The following is a 27,109-nucleotide window of genomic DNA, read 5'->3' on the forward strand; positions in this document are numbered from 1 at the left end:
CAATGCTGGTAACGATGCTGAGAAACAGGTATCCTATCATTGGTGGTATCACAGATCATTGCAACCCTACTGAAATGTAATTTGCAATGCATCTCAAGAGCTATAAAAATACTCATGCTGTTTGAGGCACTCATTTTATTTCTAGGAGTCTACTCTTAGAAAACAAACCCAGAACATGAAAGGAAAGGAACTATGTGCAGGAAAAGGTTCATTGCAGCAATATTTGCAGGAACAAGGTAATAAAGCAGGGCATATGCATCTCTAACATTGGGGACATGTTTACGAAAACTGTGTTAATGTTTCTAATATTAATGTCCGTTAAAAGGATGATTCTGAATACTATGAGACACATATAGAATGCCTATAAGTACTCCTGAATAATCTATATGCATTGATATATGTAAATATATGTACATATGGTTATCCCCATATGAATATAGCTAGGTTTTCCCTTTGCCATATTTGAACACTTAGCAGTACCAAGAAGGTATCCATCAAAATGCAAAGAATAATTATGATGCAGTAATAGGAATGTCAGGGGCTTTATTCCCCTTTTGACAAATTTTCTGGGATATGCTTATATAATAAAATTATTTTTTAGCAAACCAAAGCAGTGAAGAGGAGAGGCCCCCTCCTGTTGGCATAGGTGACCATGCACTCACCGTGAACACCTTCTCTGGGGCCCCCTTAGCCCTCATGTTGGTGTCGTGAACGTGCTTGAGAATCATCCAGGCTTCGTCGTGTTTGCCCATCTGGTAAAACCAAGGAGAGAGACATGAACAGTCTTTTGCTGATTAGGGGTGGAAAACCCTACAAGCCCAACAGGTGCTGATACCCAAGTCTGAGGCGATTGGCCATGGATGTGTTACTATCTAGGGCTTGTGAAAGACTAGGACAAGTTTCTGTCGCAGCCCATCTTGGAAGGATAGTAAGGTTGTACCTTCAAGGTGTAAATGCTGGGTACTATTATCATTATAGGCTGTGAGTAACTACTCATAGTTTAAGGTTGAATAGACTGCAGGGTGGGAGTCATGTTCCTCCCTGGCAGGACAAAGCAAAGACACAACATGTGATGGGTTGAACTATGTCCCCAACCCTAAAAATATGTTGAAGTTCTAGCTGCCAGTACCCCAGAATGTGACCTTATTTGGAAGCAGGGTGGCTGCAGATGTAATTAATTAAGGTGAGGTCATACTGGGGTAGGGTGCACCCCTAATCCAACATAAACGGTGTCCCTATAAGAAGAAGCCCATGTGAAGACCCAGAGACACATAGAGAGAACACCGTGTGGTGACAAAGGCAGAGATGGAGTGAAACAGCTGCGAGCCAAGGAATGCCAAAAAATGCAAGCAACCCACCGGAAGTTGAAAGAGGCAAGTAAAGCTTGCCCTAAGGGCTTCCAAGGGAGTGTGGCCCTGCCAACACCTTGGCTGGGGACTTTTAGCCAACAGACCTGTGACACAATAAACTTCTCTTACTATGAGCCCCTCGGTTTGTGTGCCTTTGTTAGAGCAGCCCTAGGAAACTCATACACAATGAAGGGTAGCTTTTGAGATAAGCATGGATAAAAAACCTTTTTGCTGCATCTGGAACCTGATCAGCGGGATGAAAGAAGAAATTCAACAAGGAGGGTCAGTCTGCAGAAAGCTAGAAGGAGGCTTATAAGTAGACTCTGAGAATTGGGGCTGTAAGAGCCTTCAAGTCCTATCGCCCCTCCACCAGCCCTGCCTGTCTGACCACTGCAAGCACGAGAGCCTCACCACCACCACCACCAAGCTGGAAACCTCACAGGACCCCGGGAGCAGCTTTCTGGAGGAGAGAGGTCCTGCAAAGCCAAGAGTCTTGAAGGGCTTGGGAGCAGTGACAGATTTACAACCCAGCTCACAGCCGTAACATGGAAAAACTGCAGGCAGCTTTGAAGAGCCTCATAATCAGGACCTCTGGGGAGAGTGGGTGCCAGAAGCATCCTCAGCAGAGCCCCCTCCAGCTCCACCCAGCCTCGGGGAGCAGTGCTGCTGCTCTGTGCTCACTGAGCTCCTGAGTCCCTCCGGCTCTGGCTGTCCTTGAATCCCAGGCGTGCAACCATCACGATGGATTTAATGATGGGCCAGGTCAGCCAACATGGGACCAAGGGGCTGGAGCAGCAGGGCTGGCAGCAGGGCTTGCCCTCACACGGGTTGGGGGCGCTGACTCACCTCTAGCAGAAACCTCGGGCTCTCTGGCATGAACTTCAGGGCCACCATGGACACAGTGCAGGGCAGAGCGCAGACGATGACAAACACTCTCCAGCTGTGGAAGTGGTAATTGGTGCCCATGCTGAAGCCCCAGCCTGTGAAGAAGCAGTCAGAGGATCTCTGACACACGGTCTTAGAGTGACCTTCAAGAACTGGCTTTCAAACCATGGGGCACAAGAGCATCACCTGGGGAGCAGGTTAACATGCAGACTTCCTGGCTGTGTCCCCAAAGCCTCTGATTCTGAAAGGCACTGGGAATCTGCATCTTGTCAACCCCAGAGGCAGGCCTGGCCTGACACTTATGGGGCCTTGGGTAGGAGTACAAATAGAGGCACCATCCCATATTTCTATATATTCATTAAAATTTCAGTTAAACTCTTAGATAACAGAGGTTCCATCCTCCTGCTCAACAAATAAGGAGCTGGAAGGCCAAGCCCTGACCTGCCCAAGACCCACCTTTACAGGACCCCCTTCTGTCCCCCAACCAGCCCCTCCTGTAGAATGAGGGGCCTCATGCCAACATGTGTGGTCACACCACACACACCACCGTAGTAAGAGTGGGTGTCCTTGTCATGATCCCTTGAGTTTAGTGGGGAGTCCTAGGTCCTGAGTAGCCAGAGCATGATCTGGATGGAGTGGGATTGTGGCCTTAGGGACGCACGTTGCCTCATGGGAAGAGGTACAGCTGGAGGAAAGCCAGAGCAAGGCCTTACGTGACCCAGGGTTTTGATGGGGCATTAGTCTTACCTAAGTCAAAGGGCAATACCAGCTCTAGGTGATTCCAATGCACAGGGTTCAGGACCACATTTTGAAAAACTGTCAGTGATAATACTAATTTTTTTTAAAGAAACTGAGCTTCTACACTCAAATGAATTCTACCATCATTGAAATGGAGAGGTGAATAGCTCCTACTCAGCTTTCATTATTCAAAACATTTCTAAAATTCATTTTCCGAAATTGCCTTCAGGATCTACAAAACATTCCTTCAAATAGCTTCGTAAGAAGCAAATTTTCCTCTTGCAAAGGACGATAACACAGTGAAAAGTGCCTGGACTTTTGCAGTCACATAGATCAGAGTTCAAATCCTGGCTTTCTCACATCGTTATTGTTATGTTGGTGGGTTTTCACAGCTGTAGAAGGCAGGTAATGGTACTTCCACAGATTTGCTGCGTGTGAAAGCTCCTGGCAGCCAAAAGAATTCACCTGCTTTGAGGGTAGATTTGATTTGTTTCGAAATAGTTACATGACAGTTAGTGCCAAAGATGTTGAGTAAAATAGATGAATATCAGCAAAAGGATTATTTTCTTTTAAAGCCAGGTTATGAAATAGACTGGTTCTCTCATGTCACTCAAAACGATCTCTGAAGACAATTCCAACAGCATTTCTGAAAAAGACCAAACTTTATAAATAAATATATTGATTTCTAAAGTTCAAACGGTGAACATTATTCGGCTGTAAAATCTCTATTCCATTTACTTGAAAATATACTATATGGCCAACTCCGGAGGTGGGCAGTTTATGTCTTGAATTCTCTCTTACCATCGCGGTTCACTTTGTTCTACTTGCAGGGGACTCCTAACCAATATCTGCTGTTTCTGCAGATATTTCTTACTCTATTTGCACAATGGAATGACTGGCTGGAGGGAATCCCAGGTGAAAAAACATGGGGCTGTGGCCGCTTTTACACAATGGCCACAGAACATAATACACATAATACATCCAACATTCTCAATCACAATCAAATCTCTTTTTTGCACAGCCTGTCCTGTTCTCCTTCCATCTCACAGGAGTTTTTTCTTTTATAAATTTATTTATTTATTTTTGGCTGCTTTGGGTCTTCGTTGCTGCGCACGGGCTTTCTCTAGTTGCGGTGAGCGGGGGCTGCTCTTCGTTGCGGTGCATGGGTTTCTCATTGCGGTGGCTTCTCTTGTTGCGGAGAAGGGGCTCTAGGCGCATGGGCTTCAGTAGTTGCGGCGTGTGGGCTCAGTAGTTGTGATGCACGGGTTTAGCTGTTCCGAGGCATGTGGGATCTTCCTGGACCAGGTCTCGAACCTGTGTCCCCTGCATTGGCAGGCGGATTCTTAACCACTGCTCCACCACAGAAGTCCCTGTTTGTTTATTTTAATTTTAATTAAGAAGTCTTTCCTCTCTTGAGAGTGACAACAGAAAGAAGAAGGCAAAACCACAGTAAGATTTCCACATCTTCAGCTCGTGTCCGAAAACCACTCTGGTGTAATCAGAAATAAAGCTGACCAAAGCTATATAGCAGTCAAACTCAGGTGGGTAACAAGAGAAGAAGGGCAGAAGCAGGTATGTTTAGAAAGTATTCTGCCTCAGAGATATTTTTTTTCTTAATGAAAATATATGCAAATTATCCAAAATCCATTATTCCCTCATGCCTCTCTGGTTTTTATGGTGATTTTAGTAATCTGCACTTATCACATTCATTAGGCACACCTTTGGGGCCTTAAATCAATTAAAATTAAACAGTGAACTGCTTCCAAATATATAAGACTACTATTAATTTGGAGACAGGGATTGTTCTGGTCACTGATCTTTTAGCTTGCCCTACTTTTCTCCATCGGGATTTCTCAAACAGCTGGTGTTGCTGACTACAGTGGGAATTAATCTTCCATAATATATCCATTCTGGGGGGGCTATGCCCATGAGTTCCCAGAAAAACATTCTGAGTTTTGTAACTTTCTTTCTCAATGACTCAGTCACCCAAATTCCTGGTGCCAAGACCTCCCATCACTTCATTCCTGCAAAACCAGTTAAATGGTTTGCACAAGCTACGTACAAACATCAAGTCTCCTTTCCGGATCACCCTTGCATTTGTCCCTGCTGAGTGGAGGGGGTTTTAGAGGATTAATGTCTTAGGTCTGTTGGGAAATATCATCAAATGTCTCTGTTCACTGTGGACAGAACATCTGGTCCTGGTAAAATGAGGTTTAAAATAAATAATCACTCCTGTTGCACTGTGATTCTAGTCCGCCATATTTCTAGGATGGGTTGCCCTCAAGTTAATGCCTGTTTCAATTAAGCCTAATCATCCAAGAGGCTGGTATTTTTAAATGGAATGTAAAAGCCATAGATTTCTTATAGGCATACAAATAGGAAAATATCCTATCCATTTGGAGTAAGATACTTAACCACAAGCCCTGCTATCAGCCAGGAGCTATGCGGCCCCTCTGCCATGGGCATCCCCCTTAGTCTTGGTCAATGTGTCCCCAGCCTGAATTCTTTTATTGCTTTTTTAGAAACCAGACACCCAGACATTGTGTGTTTGTGTGTGCAAAGTGAAGTGAAAAAATGATGTAGTTTGTAGTGACTATTGTGGGTTGCTCCCCTCACAACATCCTTCCCATCCTTCCTCTCCACTGGGTTGCAGACTTGTGGTTTGGGTGGGACTGACCCCATCCCCAGTGCCAGGAATGGAGAAGAAAGTATATGAAACGCCCAGGACCTGGCATGCTCTGGGGTTTAGTGATTGGCTGAGGTGAGCACATGACTTAAGTTGATCCAATCAGAGGGAAGCCAAGGACCTTTGCTCATTGGTTGGTTGTGAGGGCAGTTCCCTTGTGGAACAAGCAGTCTGAAAATAGGGCTAGAATTGCTAATGCAGCTTGGAGGGAAACCAGCCCAAATACTAGAATCGTCTCCAAAATTTTCTCACCATTATTTGCCTCCCAAGAACTGCTGGATGTTAGGGCTGGCACAGATCGGATCTCCACAGTCTATTCTCTTTGCTTCCTTCTCTCCATTTTATAGATAAAGGAACCAAGGCTGGACAAGCTAGGTGACCTGTCCCAAATTACATAGAACCACTATTTTGACTCAGCTTTTATCCAGAGTCTATTTGTTTCCCCCCACCCCAACAAAACTGTCTAACTCAATTTATATGTAGAAATAGTTTCTTAGTGTTAACACGTTTGGATCAATTAACAGGGGAAGTGATATTATAGCAAGAATTGTGGGGACAAAAGCAATTCCTTGGACCCATATAACCAACGGCCTGGATAATTAATGTATGCATTTTGGGGAAGGGTAGAATGCAGAGCCTGATATCAGGAGTAATACAATTTTGTATCTAAAATTATGTAGAATTACCTATGGTAACAAAATTATCTGGAAAACCCTTCAACTCTTTATTTCATTATTTTTGTTCGTATTTCTTCTCTGTTTCTGATACAAAAATCCAGTGGGATATGGCAAAGGTAACATGATGGTCCCAAACCCATTTCCTCTACCTTGTGGACACACAGCTAGGTCACATTTCCTAGTGTCCTTTGCCGTAGTGTGTGGTCATATTACAGATTTGGGGCCAATGGGATGTGAGCAAAGAAGATGTGATCCAATTCCTAGCCTGACCTTCAAAAGCACCCACATACAACTGTCCATGCTCTTTCACCGAACCAACATGTAGGTTACCTGTTGAAGAGGGTAGATCACATGCTGGAGGGAACCTGAGCCCTGGGATTACTGATAGAGCAGAGCTGCCTGCAGATCAGAAACACCAGCTGGGCTTTGCAGGAGGGGAAAACTTCTTTGGTATTAAACCACTAAGATTTCAGGGTTTATCAGGTTCTCAGGGTAATACACCCAGCATCCCCTTAACTAATAAAATAGGGATTGTCTACACCAAAGCTTCTTCTTAAAAAGATAATACAGAAGCCTCCATTAACCCAGAACACACATCAGAGAGGGTCAGATTTAAAACAAGCATACCAGGAGAAAAAGGAACCCTGCTACACTCTTGGTGGGGATGTAAATTGGTGAAGTCACTATGGAGAACATTATGGAGGTTCCTTAAAGAACTAAAAATAGAGTTGCTATATGATCCAGCAATCCTACCTGTGGGCATATATCTGGACAAAACTCTAATTCAAAAAGATGCATGCACCCCTATGTTCATAGCAGCACTATTTACAACAGCCAAGACATGGAAGCAACCTAAACGTCCATGGACAGATAAATGGATGAAGAAGATGTGGTACCTATATAAGATGGAATATTACTCAGCGATTGAAAAGAATAAAATACTGCCATTTGCAGCAACATGGATGGACCCAGAGATTATCATACTAAGTGAAGTAAGACAGACAAAGACAATTATCATATGATATCACTTATATGTGGAATCTAAAAAATGATACAAATGAACTTCCAAAACAGAAATAAACCCACAGACATAGAAAAAACTTATGGTTACCAAAGGGGAAAGAGGGGGGAGGGATAAATTAGAAGTCTGGGATTAACATATACACACTACTGAATATAAAATAGATAACCAATAAGGACCTACTGTATAGCACAGGAACTATATTCAATATTGGGTTGGCCAAAAAGTTCGTTTGGGGTTTTCTGTAAAATGTTATGGAAAAACCTAAATGAACTTTTTGGCCACCCAATATTTTGTAATAACCTATAAGGGAAAAGAATCTGAAAAGAAGAATTGAGCTGCACAGTGGAAGATGGCGGTGTGGGAAGACACGGAGTTCGCATCTTCCCACAACTAGGGTGCCTGCTAGACGCTGGTGGGGGACCTCAATGCCTAAGGAGACGGGAGGAACCCCTGAGTGACTGGGTAGGATGTGGGGGGAGTGAGGGGGAAGGAGAAGTGGAGGCCAGACAGGACCTGTGCCCCTGAGGGGTGGCTGGGAGGGGGTAGGGGTTCCCATGCCTGGAGGGACCCTTGGGGGCTTGGAGGATTGGGGTGAGCATGCCTAGCATTTCCCCTGCCCAATTGGTCCCTGGGAATCCTGAAGGGCTCCCAAACTGGTTACTCCACCCTCCAAGGCCCCCTCCAGGCCGCACTGGTCCTAGGGGCATAGAAGGGAAGTGCGGGGTGTGGTGCAAAAGAGGAGCGGCAGACGGAGGGGGAACCCTCCAGGACTGGAGGATCAGGGGAGGCATGGCAGCTGTTTCCCTCAAGCCCTGGGATGCCTGCTGAGCTCCCAGGTCTGGTCCTCCATTCTCTGAGGCCCCCTCTGGCTGTTGAGGTCCTAGGGACATAGGAGGGAAGGAATGGGGGAAGAAGAAGAGAGGCCAATGGGGTGGGGCCCTCAAGGATCAGAGGATGGGGAGAATGCACCTAGCGTTTCCCCCACCCACTCCGGCCCAGTGAGCCTGCTGGGGTCCTGGACCTGGTCCTAAGACCTCCAAAGCCAGGGGCACTCCTGGGCCCCTCCTGCTGTGTTGAGCCTAAGCCCCAACCCCAACCCCCAGGGCCTTTTCCAGTCCTAAGCATAGGCCACGCCCACCACCTAAACCCTGCCCCTACCTAAGCCCCACCCCCCCACAGCCAAGGCCTTTTCTGGCTTTTTTTTTTCCCCGCTTTTTTACTATTTAGATTCTGTTTTACCTTCCAGTTGTTGCTTCATCTATATATATATATTTTTTCTTTCTAACATATGTTAGTTTTCTAATCTTATTTTATTTTTTACTCTTTGTTATTGTTCTGCTCATTTTTTTTTCTTTTTCCTCTTTCTTTTTTTTTTCTTTTTATTTTGCCTCCCCACATGGCTTGCAGGATCTTGGTTCACAAGCTGGGGGTTGGGCCAGAGCTCCTGTGGTGGGAGCTCTGAGTCTGAACCACTGGACTAACAGAGAACCTCAGATCCCAGGGAATATTCATTGGAATGAGGTCTCCAGGAGGTCCTCATCTTGGTACCAAAACCCAGCTCTACCCAACAGCCTACAAACTCCAGTGCTGGAAGCCTCAGGTGAAACAACCAGAAAGACAGGAACACAATCCCACCCATCAAAAAAAAAAAAAAAAAATTAAATGACAAAAAAAATATGTCACAGATAAAGGAGCAAGTCTTGTAGGATAAAAACCTACAAGAATAAATAAATGAAGAAGAAATAGGAAACCTACCTGAAAAAAGGATTCAGAGTAGTGATAGTAAACATGATCCAAAATCTCAGAAATAGAATGGAGGCACAGATTGAGAAAATACAAGAAATGTTTAACAAAGATCTAGAAGAACTAAAGAACAAACAAACCGAGATGAACAACACAATACTGAAATCAAAAATACACTAGAAGGGCTTCCCTGGTGGCACAGTGGTTGGGAGTCTGCCTGCTGATGTGGGGGACGCGGGTTCATGCCCCGGTCCGAGAGGGTCCCACGTGCTGCGGAGTGGCTGGGCCCATGAACCATGGCCGCTGGGCCTGCATGTCCGGAGCCTGTGCTCTGCAACGGGAGGGGCCACAGCGGTGAGAGGCCCACATAACGCAAAAAAATAAAATAAAATAATACACTGGAAGGACTCAATAACAGCATAACTGAGGCAGAATAACGAATAAGTGAGCTGGAAGACAGAATGGTGGAATTCACTGCCCAAAACAAAATAAAGAAAAAAATGAAAAGAAGTGAAGACAGCTTAAGAGACCACTGGGACAACACTAAACGTACCAACATTTCAATTATAGGGCTCCCAGAAGAAGAATAGAAAAAGAAAGGGTCTGAGAAAATATTTAAAGAGATTATAGTGGAAAACTTCCCTAACATGGGAAAGGAAATAGTCACTCAAGTCCAGGAAGTGTAGAGAGTCCCATACAGGATAAATCCTAGGAGAAACACACCAAGACACATATTAATCAAACTAACAAAAATTAAATACAAAGAAAGCATATTAAAAGCAGCAAGGGAAAAGCAAAAAAATAACATACAAAGGAAACTCCATAAGGTTATCAACTGATTTTTCAACAGAAACTCTGAAGGTCAGAAAGGAGTGGGAGGATATACTTAGTGATGAAAGAGAAAAACCTACAACCAAGATTACTCTACCCAGCAAGGATCTCATTCAGATTCAATAGAGAAATCAAAAGCTTTTCAGACAAGCAAAAGCTAAGAGAATTCAGCACCACCAAACCAGTTTTACAACAAACGCTAAAGGAACTTCCCTAGGTGGTAAACACAAGAGAAGAAAAGGACCTGCAAAAACAAACCCAAAACAATTAAGAAAATGGTAATAGGAACATACATATTGATAATAACCTTGAATGTAAATGGATTAAATGCTCCAAACAAAAGACACAGGCTGGCTGACTGGATACAAAAACAAGACCCATATATATGCTGTCTACAAGAAACCCACTTCAGACCTAGGGACACATACACTGAAAGTGAGGGAATGGAAAAAGATATTCTATGCAAATGGAAATCAAAAGAAAGCTGGAATAGCAATACTGGTATCAGATAAAACAGACTTTAAAATAAAGAGTGCTACAAGAGGTAAGGAGGATACTACATAATGATCAAGGGATCACTCCCAGAAGATATAACAATTATAAATATTTATGCACCCAAGTTAGGAGAACGCCAATTCATAAGGCAAATGCTAACAACTATAAAAGGGGAAATTGACAGTAACGCAATAATAGTAGGCGACTTTAACACCCCACTTACACCAATGGATAGATCATCCAAACAGAAAATAAATAAGGAAACACAAGCTTTAAATGACACAATAGACCAGATAGATTTAATTTATATTTATAGGACATTCCACCCATAAGTGGCAGAATACACTTTCTTCTCAAGTGCACATGGAACATGTTCCAGGATAGATCACATCTTGGGTCACAAATCAAGCCTCGGAAAATTTAAGAAAATTGAAATCATATCAAGCATTTTTTCTGACCACAACGCTATGAGATTGGAAATCAATTACAGGAAAAAAACTGTAAAAAACACAAATACATGGAGACTAAACAGTGCACTACTAAATAACCAAGAGATCACTGAAAAAATCAAAGAAGAAATTTAAAAATACATAGAAACAAGTGACAATGAAAACATGATGACCCAAAACCTATGGGATGCCGCAAAAGCAGTTCAAAGAGGGAAGTTTATAGCAATTCAATCTCACCTCAAGAAACAAGAAAAACTCAAATAAACAATCTAACCTTACACCTAAAGCAACAAGAGAAAGATGAACAAAGAAAACCCAAAGTCAGTAGAAGGAAAGAAATCATAAAGATCAGAGCAGAAATGAATGAAATAGAAATGAAGAAAACAATAGCAAAGATCAATAAAACTACAAGTTTGTTCTTTGAGAAGATAAACAAAATTGATAAACCTTTAGTCAGACTCAACAAGAAAAAAAGGGAGAGGTTGCAAATCAGTAAAATTAGAAATGAAAAAGGAGAAATCACAACTGACACCACAGAAATACAAGGGATTATAAGAGACTACTACAAACAACTATATGCCAATAAAACAGACAATCACAAAGAAATGGACAAATTCTTGGAAAGGTAAAATTTCCCAAAACTGAACCAGGAAGAATTAGAAATATAAACAGACCTATCACAAGTAATGAAATTGAAACTGTAATTTAAAATTTTCCAACAAACAAAAGTCCAGGACAAGATGGCTTCACAGGTGAATTCTATCAAACATTTAGAGAAGAGCTAACACCTACCTTTCTCAAACTCTTCCAAAAAACTGCAGAGGGAGGAACACTCCCTAATTCATTCTATGAAGCCACCATCACCCTGATACCAAAACCAGACAAAAATATCACAGACCAATATCACTGATGAACATAGATGCAAAAATCTGAACAAAATACTAGCAAACAGAATCCAGCAACACATTAAAAGGATCATACACCATGATCAAGTGGGATTTATCCCAGGAATGCAAGAATTCTTCAATATATACTAATCAATCAATGTGATACACCATATTGACAAATTAAGGAATAAAAACCATATGATCATCTCAATAGATGCAGTAAAAGCTTTTGACAAAATCCAACACCAATTTATGATAAAAACTCTACAGGAAATGGGCATAGACAGAACCTACCTCAACATAATAAAGGCCATATATGACAAACCCACAGCACACATCATACTCAATGGTGAAAAATTGAAAGCATTTCCACTAAGATCAAGAACAAGACAAGGATGTCCACTCTCGCCACTCTTATTCAACATAGTTTTGGAAGGCCTAGCCATGGTAATCAGAGAATAAGAAATAAAAAGAATACAAATTGGAAAAGAATAAGTAAAACTGTCACTGTTTGCAGATGACATGATACTATACACAGAAATTCCTAAAGATGCTACTAGAAAACTACCAGAGCTAATCAGTGAATTTGATAAGGTTGCAGGATACAAAATTAAGGCACAGAAATCTCTGGCATTCCTATACACTAACAATGAAAAATCAGAGAAATTAAGGAAACAATCCCATTTACCATGGCAACAAAAAGAATAAAATAACTAGGAATAAACCTACCTAAGAAGGAAAAAGACTTATACTCAGAAAACTATAAAACACTGATGGAAGAAATCAAAGATAACATAAACAAATGGAGAAATATACCATGTTCGTGGATTGGAAGAATCAATATTGTGAAAATGACTATACTACCCAAAGCAATCTACAGATTCAGTGCAATCCCTATCAAACTACCAATGGCATCCTTCACAGAATTAGAACAAAAAACTTTGCAATTTGTATGGAAACACAAAAGACCCCGAATAGCCAAAGCAATCCTGAGAAAGAAAAATGGAGGTGGAGGAATCAGGCTCCCCAACTTCAAACTATACTACAAAGCTACAGTAATCAAAACAGTATGATACTGGCACAAAAGCAGAAATATAGATCAATGGTACAGGACAGAAACCCCAGAGATAAACCCACTCACCTGTGGTCACCTAATCTATGACAAAGGAGGCAAGAACATACAATGGAGAAAAGGCAGCCTCTTCAATAAGTGGTGCTGGGAAAACTGGACAGCTACATGTAAAAGGATGAAATTAGAACACTCCCTAACACCATACAGAAAAATAAACTCAAAATGGATTAAAGACCTAAATGTAAGGCCAGATACTATAAAACTCTTAGAGGAAAACATAGGAAAAACACTCTTTGGCATAAACCACAGCAAGATCTTTTTTAACCCACCTCCTAGAGTAATGAAAATAAAAACAAAAATAAACAAATGGACCTAATTAAAAGCTTTTGCACAGCAAAGGAAACCGTAAACAAGAGGAAAAGATAACCCTAGAATGCGAGAAAATATTTGCAAATGAAGCAATGGACAAATGTATAATCTCCAAAATATACAAACAGCTCATTCAGCTCAATACCAAAAAAACAAACAACCCAATTAAAAAATGGGCGGAAGATCTAAATAGACATTTCACCAAAGAAAACATACAGATGGCCAAGAGGCACATGAACAGATGCTCAACATCACTAATTATTAGAGAAATGCAATTCAAAACTACAGTGAAGTATCACCTCACACTGGTCAGAATGGCCATCATCAAAAAATCTACAAACAGTAAACGCTGGAGAGGGTGTGGAGAAAAGGGAACCCTCTTGCACTGTTGGTAGGAATGTAAGTTGATAGAGCCACTATGGAGAACAGTATGGGGGTTCCTTAAAAAACTAAAAGTAGAACTACCATATGACCCAGCAATCCCACTACTGGGCATATACCCTGAGAAAACCATAATTCAAAAGGACACATGTATCCCAATGTTCACTGCAGCACAATTTACAATAGCCAGGACATGGAAACAACCTAAATGTCCAACGACAGATGAATGGATAAGGAAGATGTGGTACATATATACAATGAAATATTACTCAGCCATAAAAATGGAAAGTGACTGGATCATTTGTAGAGATGTGGATGGACCTAGAGTCTGTCATACAGAGAGAAATAAGCCAGAAAGAGAAAAACAAATATCATATATTAATGCATATATGTGGAATCTAGAAAAATGTTAGAGATGAAATTATTTGTAGGGTAGGGATTGAGACGTAGATGTAGAGAACAGACATGTGGACACCGAGGGGGAAGAGGAGGGTGGGACAAATTGGGAGATTAGGTTTGACATAAATACACTACCATGTGTAAAATAGACAGCTAGTGGGAACCTGCTGTATAGCACAGGGAGCTCAGCTCGGTGCTCTGTGACAACCTAGATGGGTGGGTTAGGAAGGGTGGGAGGGAGGTCCAAGAGGGAGGGGATATAGATATACATATAGCTGATTCATTTCATTGTACAGCAGAAACTAACACAACATTGTAAAGCAATTTTACTCCAATAAATAAATAAATAAGAATAACTGTATCTCTTTGCTGTACATCTGAAACTAACACAACATTGTAAGTCAACTATACTTCAATAAATACACACACACCAAGGAAGGGAATGGGTAGAGAATTGTTGGTCAGTTTCAGGGGCAGTTTCTGTTCCTCCCTATGGTCTGCAGGATTCTGAATGATGGCAAAGCCTACACCCATAATTAATGGTTCACCAAACATAATTTTGAAGGGTAATGATGATATTACCCAGGATACTCAAAAGGCATAATCAAATCAAAACTGCTGCCTTCTCCCTACTTTACTCTTAATAAAATCCAATAGTGAAAGTTAATGTTGCCAAGTCCCTGCCCAGAAAATCCAGTTTTTGCAATTATCCAAGATAATAAAATTGTCTCAGCTGAAACCAAGACCTTGTCTGTAAGGGCTGCTCCACGTTTGCAGCTGAAAGAGTGACAGCAGGCACTAAAATGGAAGGTATATGAGAGCACCACACTGAGGGGGAGGGGGCATCATGATCCAAGGTCAGGCCAAGGCCAAGTCATCAATTTGACCAAGTCACCAACTTCTTGGCTTCTGTTACAACATCTATAAAATGGGGTTACTGAGCCTAACTTGCTGTGAGGAGGAAGGGTGGAGGAGAGGAAGGTTGAAGTCCTTTCAAAGAAAAGGAAGGAAAGGAGAGAAGGAGGGAGGAAGTGAGGGAGGGTAGACTGTATTATTTCCAGGAAGACATGTGTACTGAAATTAGCCATGTGTCTCCAGTGTTAGAATTTCTTTAGAAAGATCAAGGTCATACACAGGAACTGTGAGTGAGTGTGGGAATAAGGCTGAGGACAGGGAATGTTGTTCGGATGCAGGTGTCATAGTAACAAGGGCCCCTGGGTTCTTTTAAGCCAGTGCACTCACCATAGTGTGGAATGATGCTCCAGGCCATGGCAGATGCATAGATGCCTCCAGTCATCCAGAAGATGCCTAACCAACTGAGATGCTCTCCTCGTTTCTCCCGGGACAAGAATTCAGAAAAATAGGCAAAAACAATGGGCAGAGAACCCCCAATACTGCAGAGAGAAAATGCCAGAAAGTAAGAACCAAGTCAGACACTAAAAATGGTCATAGCAGGAACCCAATTGCCTTGTCCCACCCTTAGGCTCAGCGGTGAAATAACCCAGTGAATTCGAAAGACCGGCCAAGGCAGTGTCAGATTATTTTGACCTTATGACTGACTTTACAATCTAACCCCTTTCTAAGGTTCAACTTTAACACAGTATCTTGGAAGTCAAACAAAAACTCAGTTCAAAGTTTTCTGGAGGTACTACTCAGAGTCAGGGTATCAGGATGGATGGACCACTGGTCCTGGGGTTGGTGTGGGGGGAGGTCCAGCTGAACCTCTGTAATTACGCACCCTATGCCTGAGATGAGTCTGCAGAAGAGGAAGGCTCCATATCCCTGTACGAAGGAAGAGAGGGAGGCGAAGGAGGCGTTGACGGCCAGGGACATGCTGAGAACTCGCTTCCTCCCCAGCTTATCAGCCAGGCCCCCCAGGATGAAGGCTCCCCCCATCATTCCTAGGTAGACTATCAGCCCTGTGAGGAGGAGAAAGAGAGAGGAGAGGGTGGAGAGAGAATACAAGCGATTAGAGACCATGCAACATTTTAGAAAATCTGATGCCCATTTTAATGCATCCTAGAAATTCTGTGTCACAGACATAAAAGGTGGAATGTGACAGATGTTGGTGGCCAATTAGAAATGTTGGACAAATGTGACTTCTTAGGAATGGTATTCAAAAAATAATAGTCTCACCAGGTTTACATATATGTATACATACTAAAATAGATCAACCATAGCTGAGTTTGATGTATCTTTTTTCAGATGCATAATCTTCAGATGAGGGAAATTCTGTCATTTTATTTTTAAGCAAAAAAACAGTTGGTGGGCTTCCCTCGTGGCGCAGTGGTTGAGAATCTGCCTGCCAATGCAGGGGACACGGGTTCGAGCCCTGGTCTGGAAAGATCTCACATGCCGCGGAGGAACTGGGCCTGTGAGCCACAACTACTGAGCCTGCGCGTCTGGAGCTTGTGCTCTGCAATAAGAGAGGCCGCAACAGTGAGAGGCCCGCGCACCACGTTGAAGAGTGGCCCCTGCTCGCCACAACTAGAGAAAGCCCTCGCACAGAAACGAAGACCCAACACAGCCAAAAATAAATAAATAAATAAAAATTAAAAAAAAAAAAAAGTGTTGGTGCTACAAAAGTCCTTGTGGGGTTATGTTTAGAGAAATTTTCCAGGAAAAATTGTGGCCAAGCAGGTATGGGGAGCAATGGGAAGGAAAAACATGGTGCAAGTGAAAACAGCAATTCCCAACAAGACAGCTTATTTTATTAAACACCCAAGAAGGACCTTTTCCAAGCCACAGCCAACGTTCAGATGTCTTAGGGGAATGTGGAAGAGAGTAGCAATGAGCTATCCTTTCTTCAACACATGTAACTACTATGTGCCTTGTAATAGAATCAGTTAATTTATGATATCATTTAAATACAGTGTTGTACACACATTTATGGAATTCCAATGAAGCCAGCAAGCATCCTCATAGAGGTGGCAAATCTCCAGAAGCACATGGATAATTCTTTCCTACTAAATATTGAGTACTTACTAACTATCAACGACTGTGCTAGTACATCATTTACTAAACCCAAGAAGCAAATTTTGGAGAATGTCTTTCATGCAGTGGAAATACTGAATACAAATTAGGTAAGTGTTCTTTTGCTCAGCCTTGACTGTAAATCAAACGAAGAACATCATTTGTCTTTCACAGAAAGGAAGCTTCTCCTGACCTGCGGATGCTTTATGTATGCAGATGTGTGCTGGGAAGGGCCCATGTAAAGCAAAGAGCTTCATTAGCTGGTTAATCAACTGGCAGGTAGGTCCCCAGAAGGAGCAATTCAACTATGCTCTGCTTTATCTTCCCAGTGGCAGATTTCCTTCTTTTATTATTTTTATTCCATGAGATGAAAAGAAATGATAACTTTGGTGTTGTCAATGGTTTTCACTAACTAGGATTCCCTTCCCTCATGTGAATTGTAACTTTTCACCTCTACATCGCTCAAAGTCATGAAATATGTTATTTCCTTTTTCTTTTCCGTATATGTCACTTCATGAAATATGCCTGAGTCTATAAGCATTCATTAAATGCCTCTTATTAGGTAAGTGCTATTTTTGTTAATGGGGACACAGCAGGGTACAAACACATGAAAATCCCTGCCTTCATGGCACTTACATTCTAGTTGGGGAAAGGAGATTATAAATGAGTAAAAGATACAGTAAGTGGGATGCTGATAAGTGTTATAGAGAAAAGGAGAGTCAGGGTGGGAGGTGACAGTTCTAAATAAGATGGTTCAGGAAGCCCTCAGGGAAATGGGACATTTTGGCAAAGATCTGCAGGGAGTCAAACATGGGGATGTCTCGGGGAAATTGCTGGACCTGTGCTCCTAGACACAAGGTTTCTCTCCATTACAATTTTACCAGTTTCTCAGCCCATAGCTCAGGAAATGCAGTGAGCAATTTCCCACTGTATTAGGTCACTGACACTTGTGTTTGAGAAAATGAGTCAAGACTTGCAAACCCAACTCAGACCTGGGTCATGCTGTACTGTAATAACGTCTGGGTTAGTCTTCCTGTTAGACTGTGAGTTTATCTGCCTGATCCAGCCCTGACTGGCCAAGGGCTTTCAGCATCTGGTTCCCAGCAGACTTAATCCTGCCCGGTTCTTAGCCATCAGGTGTTAAGTGGGATTGCCTTACTCACTGATGAGGGTGTCTTAAAACCATCATGACCTATCTCCAGCAAGAATGAATTCGGTCAGGTGCTTGGGTGAGCCTCAGGCTGTAGCTTCCCTATTATTCTCACCAAGTGGTTCTAGTTTGCAAGACTGGCTTTGTGTTTGGTCCCCATGCTAGTTTCCTACCAGCATCTGATGCCCCAACCAATTGGAAAAGTCCCAAACCCTGTGTGTGTCCACCCAGGCTTTCCCCAGGAAAGAACTGGGTTCTACTTCCTCAGACTTAGACAACCCACCTAACACCTTGACCACGGCCAAGAGCCCCACATCTGAGATGCCCTGCCCTTCCTCCCCACTCCCAGTTAGACCCCTGGGAGCTCACCACCAGTCCAGTTCACACTGGAGTTTCACACAATTCCTTATACTTGGTAATTCAGACTTCTAGACCAGAGCAGAGAGGGAACTTTTTTCTCCAGTTAGGTCTGTTAGGCTTCCAACATTTTTTGGCCTCAGTTTAGTGCAACTCCCCGCCAAGAATTTCCAACATCCCATTCAGCCAACAGAAAACTTGTGTTTCTCTCATGATACTTGGTCAGTAAACATTTGGAATAAAAAAATATATATATTGAAAGCGAAGAAGGAAGAAGGGGGAAAAGGGAGGGAGGAGGGAAGTCCCACCCAAATTGCAGCTCCATGAGCAAAATAGATGCTATGGTTGCTTTAAGCCACTGAGTTATACAGCAATAAATAATGGGACAGTAAGTGCCGAACAAACTTAAGGAGCCTAATATATCATATAATAGCAGCAAAACGGCAAACATGGGGTGAGTACTAGCCACTAGACAGGCTCTGTGATAAGCATTTCACAGGCATTGTTGATCCCCTCTCATGTTTACAACAATCCAGTGAGGGAGATACTGTTATTATCCTTATTTTATACAGGAGGAAACTGATCCACAGAGAGATAAAGTAGCTCCCCAGTGTCAACAACTGATGGAAATATCAAGATTTGGGACCAGTACTTCTGACCTCATAGTCCCTGCTTCAACTACTATATTTCACTGCTCTTTATGGATAAGCATTGGTCAGACTTCGTAGCTCTGCATCAGTTCATTCTTTCTTCATTGGCTCGTCCCCAGGATGGCCTGCTCAGTGGGGCATGGTTCTTTCCATTCAAGGAGATAAACCACAAAATCCGTGATTATCTCCTGGTGAGAAACAGTGCTCCAATAAAGGTATATGTCAGGTATTTTAAAATCACAGAGGAGGAGCACAGCCTGGATACACCTCACGCAACATGGGAAGGCTTCCAAGAGAAAGACATTGAGCTGTTGTTGAAGGACACATAGAAGTCAGCCAGGTCTCCATCTTGGTGACGGGGGTGTATCGCAGGCAGCAGCAGACAGCACGTGCAAAGACAGGGAGGCTGAAAGAACAACTGATGTGTTTGGGCAACTACCTGCAAGTAGTTCAGTGTGAGTAGAACACAGTACTCGTGGGACACCTGGTGAGGGATTGGGGCTGGAGGTTAGGACAGAGGCCAGATCATAAATGGCTCAGAAGTTGTGTGTGCATGTATGTATGTGTGTGTGTGTGTGTGAGAGAGAGAGAGAGAGAGGGAGCACATGCATGCACATGTATGAGTGCGTGCACATGTGGTGTTTGCATGCCTATATGTGGGCCTACAAATTGGGGGGAAGAGAAGATAAGAATCAGAGGAATGGTCAGGACATTTGCTAAGAACCAATCTGCACGCCCCATACCCTGGTCCCACCCCAGAGAAAAACACTAGCATCCAATAAATGTTCTATTTTTTTCTTACTTCAATAAAGCTATCTTCAGCACTTCTCGAATTTCACTATGTACAAAAATCATGGAGGTATCTTTTTAAAATCAGATTCTGATTCTCCAGTTTGGTAGGTCTGAGTTGGGGCCTGAGAGTCCACATTTCTAGCAAGACTTGTGCTGCTGGTCCACAGACCATACTCTGAGTGGCAAGAGGCTAGAGCACACCCAGCTTCAGGACAAGACAGGGAGGGGAAGTGGTAAGAATCCTGACTTTGGAACCCAAAGATCTCATTCACTGGTTGTGTAATTTGGGAGAAAATCCTCTCACCCTGTAAGGGCCTGACCTTCACATCTGTAAACTGATCATTGAGATAGCTAATCTCCAAGCTGCCTTCCCATTTGTTTGTTTCTAAAAAGTATAAATCATGAAGGATGAAATTCTGTGGAATTTCTGAGGAAGAAGATTGTCAGACTAAAAAAACAAACCCAGACACAGATGCTTGATTAAACTTTTGTGATAGTCACACAAGACATGTTTATGGATCAGATGTGGCCCTAAGTGGCTTCTGGGCCACCAGTCTGCAATCCCAGCAGTGAACATTGTGCCAGTTATTGAGCTGTTATCTCTCAGCTCCAAAGCCATCCTTCTAGCCCCTAGTTTGTCCACAAACTAATACAAGTACTTTGCAGGCTGCTCCCTGCTAGGCCCTGCCAGTAGGGGGCACTAGAGGGAGGCTTCAAGGAGGGGACCTCTGCTTTTTGCTCCTGTCGTTTCACCTGTGCAACACTTTTTCTCTCTGGCCACAGCAATTCCCTTCCACAGCAGCAGCAGCTGAATCCAAAAAGCAGAACCAGACACATCCCGCCTCCCCTCCCCTCCACTTCCAGAGCAGCACCAGCCAGCCTGGGCCCTCTCTCCAGAGATCTGAGCTAGCTCCATAGGGCCCCCTTTCCCTGAGCTTCTAAGTTATCATAATTCTAATTTATTCCCCCAGGTCCTAAGGGTGGCAGCTGCTCCTTGCCTTCACTACCTCAGTATACTTTTTACAAACATTTCACTTACCCAGTTAATAATTTTTTACATTAAATTCTCTCTGTTCCAATAATTGCCATGATTTCTGTCTCCTGACTACACCCTGACTGATCCAGACACATAAGCAAATGGATGAATCTTAGAGATTAGACATTGCGTTCAATCCCTTAGCTGTACTGGATGAGGAGACTGAATACCAGAGAAGGTCAGGGACTCTCTCGGAAGCTCTCTGCTGGCCCGGGATCTGCTGGCACTACACTCTGGTCTCCTAGCTCAGGCCGGGTGCTTTTGCTACCAAACCTCACTGTCCAAGGCAAAGGAAGAACTAGAAAGAACAAGAAGGGCTTCTCAAAATGCTGTCGTAGGGGGATCAGAATATGCGGCCTCCAAATGTGCCACTTTGATATAAGGATTATTTTGAGCTGAAGACAGTTAGAAAGAGCAGACCCCAAAATAAAGCTCTGCCGTCCCTCACATTTGCCTAAAAGCAGGCTTAGACTCTAAATCACCAGAGACTCTTATCAACATAGTGCTGCACAAAGAGGAATCTACATAACAAACCTCACTAAGGCAACTCTATATTAGTTTGCCCCACAGACTGATTTACCTTCCCACAGTTTGCCACTCTAGGAAGCCTAAAACCCTGTTAGTTTGTCTTGTCACTTCTCTACAAATGTATTGTTCTTTGTGAAGATGCTATCTAAGCCCAGATTCTAACCATCCTTAGAGTTACTCACAAGTATATGCACTGTGCATGGCAATAAAGTCTGTTTGTTTTTCTCTTCTTAATCTGTCTTTTGTCAGTTTAATTCAAAGGGTCCCCAGCCACCAAACCTAGAAGGATAGAGGGAAAAAGTTTTTCCTCCCCTGTACTGTTTTGGGACGCCATGAAAAGGAAGAATGGAAGAAAGATGAGCCTATCCAAGGAAAATTACTTCAGCATGAAGCTGATAAGGGACTAGTTAGAAAGCTAGGAAGTCTACCCTCCTTCAATGCTATTCAACAAGCTCAGTGGCATCTTGAGGCAATGTCCCCCCTAATAACACCAAGGTTTTTGAGGTAGTTAAAAACCATGATTTAGAGTCTAAGCCTGCTTTTAGGCAAATGTGGGGTAGGGCAGAGAGCTTTTTTTTTTTTTTAAGTCTGCTCTTTCTCAACTGTCTTCAGCTCAAAATAATCCTTATATCAAAGTGGCCCATTTGGAGGCCACATGTTCTGACCCCCTATGACAGCATTTTGAAAAGCTCTTCTTGTTCTATCTAGTTCCTCTTTTGCCTTGGACAGTGAAGTTTGGTAGCAAAAGCACTCTGCTACTTGCAGAGCAGGGGCATGGAGGTGAAAGGAGGGGGATGTGGTGGGGTGAGAAGGGCTTTCAACTGGTGGTAACACCACAAATAAAATGGAAAAGAGGGAGGAACCCACACTGATAGGTGCCCATAAAAGGAAGAGCCCAGTCTTGAGACACAAGACTTGAGCCGGTTGTGGTCACAGTCCTGGCTCCATGGGTTACCAGCAGCATGACCATGGGCTCCCCACTCAGCTTCTCTGATCATTGCTCCTTCTTTGCAAAATTCAGATACTAGTGATTATCTTGTAGAGTTGTTAGGATTATGTAGGACATTGGGTTGAAAGTACGTAGCAGGATGCTTGGCTCGAAAGTAAATACATAACTGATCAAAGTTGCTACTGTTGTTATGAGCAATGCAGCTTAGAATGGGCTGGTACCTGAGAAAGCCACAGGATTGGAAAAATGACAATAAGTTGGTGATATTTTAAAATCAAATCAACCATATATTAGAATTTGAGAAAAGAGGATCAAGATAAACCTAAGAAACTTATTTATAGGAGTTTTTTTAAAAAACTTATTTATTTATTCCCTTTAAATGTACCTCCCTCTATCTTTACCTGAAAAGGAAGCCAACTTCCAACAAAAAGCTTTCTTGGACTAAAGTTTTTTCAAGTTTCTTCTAACAAGACTTTGGTGGCGGGGGGGGGGGGGGGCTTTTTTCCCCTAACTCTTCTGTTTCTTAAGTTCCCAGATTAAATGTCATCTCCTGAGAGAGACACCCCTGATGTCCCAAACTAGGACTCAACAAACTTTTTCTGTAAAGGGCCAGAGAATAAATATTTTACTTGCAAATAATTTACTCTGCAGAAGTCTTGTGGTCTCTGTGACATATCCTTCTTCCTTTTTTCTTTATAATCCTTTAAAAATGTAAAACAAAAATACGGTAAGTCTCCTCCATACAAACAAGTTCCATTCCAAAAGCGTGTTTGTAAGTCCAATTTGTTCATAAGTCCAACAAAGTTAGCCTAGGTACCCAACTCACACAATCAGCTATAAAGTACTGTACTATAATAGGTTTATAGTAATACTTTTCACACAAATAATTCATAAAAAACAAACACAGAAAATAAAGAAAACATTTTTAATCTTATAGTACAGTACCTTGAAAAGTACAGTAGTACAGTACAACAGCTGTCATCGAGGGGCTGGCATCGAGTGAACAGGCAAGAAGAGTTACTGACTGGAGGAGGGGGAGGAGGTGGGAGATGGTAGAGCTGAAGGATCATCAGCAACAGGAGATGGAGGGCAAGCTGTAACTTCACACACGTTCGAGAACTTGAACGTTCGTATGTAGGGGACTTACTGTAGGCCACAGACCTGTAGTCCATAGTTTTCTGACTCCTGTCCTGTTCCATATGAAATTCTGTCATCTCTGCTTGTCTTTCGGCACCATACTACCATTCCTTCATATAACATATGTCTATTTGCTATTATGTATTTATTGGCTCAACGTTTGTCAGATGCCTTTGACTGCCATGTCCCAGAGGAGGGGGAGGAGGGGACCTGTCAGTTCTGTCCGAGTGGAGTTCCCACTGTGTCTCTAGCACCCAGCACAGAGAATGACACCTTGTAAGCACTCCATTAATATTTTTTCAAGAAATAAACAAAATAATATTAAAATAATTCACACCCACTGTAGAAAACTCTGAAAAATACATTAAAAATGTATAAAAGGTAAAGTCAAAACTATCATACCACCACTCAAAGACAGCTGTTATTAGCGTACTTTATTCTTTGTATTTGTATTTGCACACATACAATTACATGGTGGAGACCATTCTGTCTTGGAAGTTCCATAACCTATTTTTTCCACTTGATAAGTAACTCAGCAAAGAACATCTTTGTGCATATGTCCCTGTCTGCATTGCTAGTTATTTGCTCAGAATTGATTCCTAGAAATGAAATCATGAGGTCAAAGGGTTTCTTGAGACCCAGCATTGAATTTCCTTCCAGAGAGCTGGTATGTAACACAAACCTCTTGCCATCTCTAGAGATGCTCTTCACACAGACAGAATACACCCGCAGCACCAGGGGCAGCACGTTGAGGAGATAAACAATCAGAATGTGCTGGCTTATATGTGATGGGAAAGAAGAGCCTCCTGCAGGATAATCTTCTTTATCTAGCAGTTAACCAAGGACAAAGAAAGCATTTCTCACATTTTTTTCACTTGAATCCATAGAAATTAAATGCATTAATATCCTAGGAAACTTCTGAGCTCCCTTTTTCTGCAGCCACTCCAGTATTTATTTGACTGCATGCATGTGCCTTGCAAGAATAAAAATCAGCATCTCCAGATGGAACCATTTCTATTCCACTTCTTTATTATTCATCCAAATATACTTTCTTGAAGGGTAATGTTCTCTTGGACTAGGGTCTGGGAGTCACAGATCTATAAAGTTTACTGCTTTATCACGTGGTAAACATGATAAAGGTTGAACACATAAGTGAACCCCTGGGAGAAGTCTCACTTTGGTACTAAGTCATGGAAGAACATCAGGTTATCTATCTGCATACCCCTATGAAATCAGATGCCTTGGGTAGTTTGGCCAAGTGCTTTGTTTATATAACATCTGGATGCTTGGAAACTTCTGGGATAAGTAAATACTTCCTTTTGGGTCTAAAGCATTTAGCACAGAAAAGGTTTGGTTTTAACAGTATGTCTAGTGGAAACCAACCTGGCAGTCACTGTATTGGACTCTTCTAGTACTTTATGTGTCCGATAAACTCAAGTGAATGAATCTTTGGAAGTAGGTTAACTTTCCCAGTCTACTGAAAGTTGGAGCTCTCCAAAAGGTCACATAAGATATTTGGAAACAAGTGTGGAGAAGAGAAAGGAAGGGACAAAGGAATTAGCATCTTTTAAGACCGTACCATGTGTTAGATACTATGCTAGGTGATATATAGAATAATTTTAATTTGTCATTCCAACCCTGTGAGGGAAGTATTGTTTTCATTTAATAGATGAGGTTAGGAGCTTTCCTCTCTGACCACAATTATTGAAATATCTGAGTAAATTGTTCTAATATCTGATAGAAGAAATCCACGTTTACAGTTGGGTGATTCATCAATGCCCCAAATTATGGAGTAGCTCATGAGAAAAGGTGCACTAATACTATTCAAGGACACCAGGGTTGGAGGTATTTGTCACTCTGCCTGAGGATGCAATACATTCACTCATGCTTGGTTCTTCAGCTCGAGAGAAGCCACAATGCTATGGAAGAGCAGAATCATCCGTCCTGGAAGGTCTAGGTTTGGCATGTGGCCAATAGATCCAGAGGTAGGGGTCTGCAGATGGATTGGGGAATCAGAGACAGAGCCACTTGCTTCAGCAACATGGTGTAAGGATAGGGTCTTAAACCGGGAAGAGGTTCTTTCTCCAGCAATACTTAAAGGAAATTAAAGACCCTGCAAGGCAGCCCAGAGACTTTATCAACCCAGGTGACGCATAACCAAGCTCAAGCCACAAGGCAATATTCTGAGCCAAGCAGTGAGCCTGTAAGTATACCCAGACCCCAGATCTCTAGCCATGTCTTCGGTGAGTAGAAGACAGGCCTACAGCCATCGTGGAAGCAACTGTAACAGAAAACTTTCAGGACACTAGTGAGGTTTCTGCCCCGGGCTAGCCCTGGGGCAAAGGGGTATCTGTCATGTCCCTTAATCTTCTCTCAGGATGTTGTTCTCACAACATCCTCAAGGAATATTTCTTAGTGCCTCTTCTTGATAAGAAGAGGCACTAAGAAATATTCCTTGAGGATGTTGTGAGAACCCTGAAATTGCCTTGTCCACATACCACCACACTAGAGCCATCTTAGAAAAGCAGAGATTTCCTTTTGGTACCTCTCAGTGCCCGTAAGAAGAGGTGTCACCTGGACTAAAACCAGTAGAGGTGTGACATCTCTGATAGCTCTCCTGGACACCGTGGGCATCTCAGATATGACCATTACCCAGTGAGCCTCGGCAGTCCCTCAACCATTCCACTAAAGCCCAAGTTGAGGCTGCCATTGTGGTCACTTCTAGAGGATGGAACCATGTATCTGATGACATCTAGGACCAGTCCAGGAGAATCACGGTAGTGCTAATTAATTGCAGGGTATGGCTCAGAGTTAGTAGCTGAGACAGGAGTAGTTGACATAAAATCAAGAATGGAAACGAAAATCTTTACAAGGAAATTTGCTCAGCCCCCTTCTCTATGTATCAGCAAGTGTGGGAAAGGGGCATAGAGATTAAATAAGTCCAGCCCAGTCCTCTGGTTTCAAAAACACTCACAATATAACAGAAATAAATAGGTGGAAACAAGTGAAGTGGTAGAGCAGGGCAGGGGCCAGAGAAGACATCTGGCTCTGACTCATGGCTAAGATAAGGGTAATGAGATTTGTGATGTGCTGTTTAAAGTCTGAAACTCCCCTGGTAATCCCTAGAGACAATTTGTTTACTCATGGTTTTCAGTGTCATAACTGGTTAGTCAACCTGGCTCTACCACAGAATCAGAGGGACAAGAAAATCTCTCTGGGAACTTCTGCCTTGAGGTCTCCTAAAGTGAAGATTTCTTGCACAGATCTTGGTGGTTTTATCTGGAGACAAGCCCATATGAGAATAAGAAGGACCTTGGGGAGTGTGCCTGGATGTCTTTTGAATGTCCAGTTCTTGCCTACAATCTCTTTCTCTCTTTCTCCCTTTAAATAAGAGCCTATGTGACTATACTCAGAGGAGTCTTGTGAGTCCTCTCAAATATCCAAACTGATGAAATCTTTTCACCTCTTAGCCCAAGGATTTCAAAATCAGATGCCTACAGGGGCCAAGCAGTAAATGCAAATGAGTGAAGTTGAGCAGGCATATTTAATGGG

General features: G+C 42.6%; 1 protein-coding gene across 1 annotated transcript in view; it reads right to left on the reverse strand.

The window, feature by feature from the left end:
* The window catches only part of SV2B (synaptic vesicle glycoprotein 2B), a 79,190-nt gene that overhangs the window by 34,912 nt on the left and 17,169 nt on the right, over nucleotides 1-27,109 (reverse strand). The window contains exons 2-5 of the mRNA XM_019945975.2: nucleotides 15,724-15,904; nucleotides 15,228-15,379; nucleotides 2,196-2,329; nucleotides 663-752 (exon numbers count right to left, since the gene is read on the reverse strand). Of these exons, the coding sequence (XP_019801534.1) occupies nucleotides 663-752; nucleotides 2,196-2,329; nucleotides 15,228-15,379; nucleotides 15,724-15,904 (557 nt within the window). The remainder of the gene's footprint in view (nucleotides 1-662; nucleotides 753-2,195; nucleotides 2,330-15,227; nucleotides 15,380-15,723; nucleotides 15,905-27,109) is intronic.

This window comes from Tursiops truncatus, chromosome 2 (genome assembly GCF_011762595.2).
Source record: "Tursiops truncatus isolate mTurTru1 chromosome 2, mTurTru1.mat.Y, whole genome shotgun sequence".
Classification (NCBI taxonomy): domain Eukaryota; kingdom Metazoa; phylum Chordata; class Mammalia; order Artiodactyla; family Delphinidae; genus Tursiops; species Tursiops truncatus.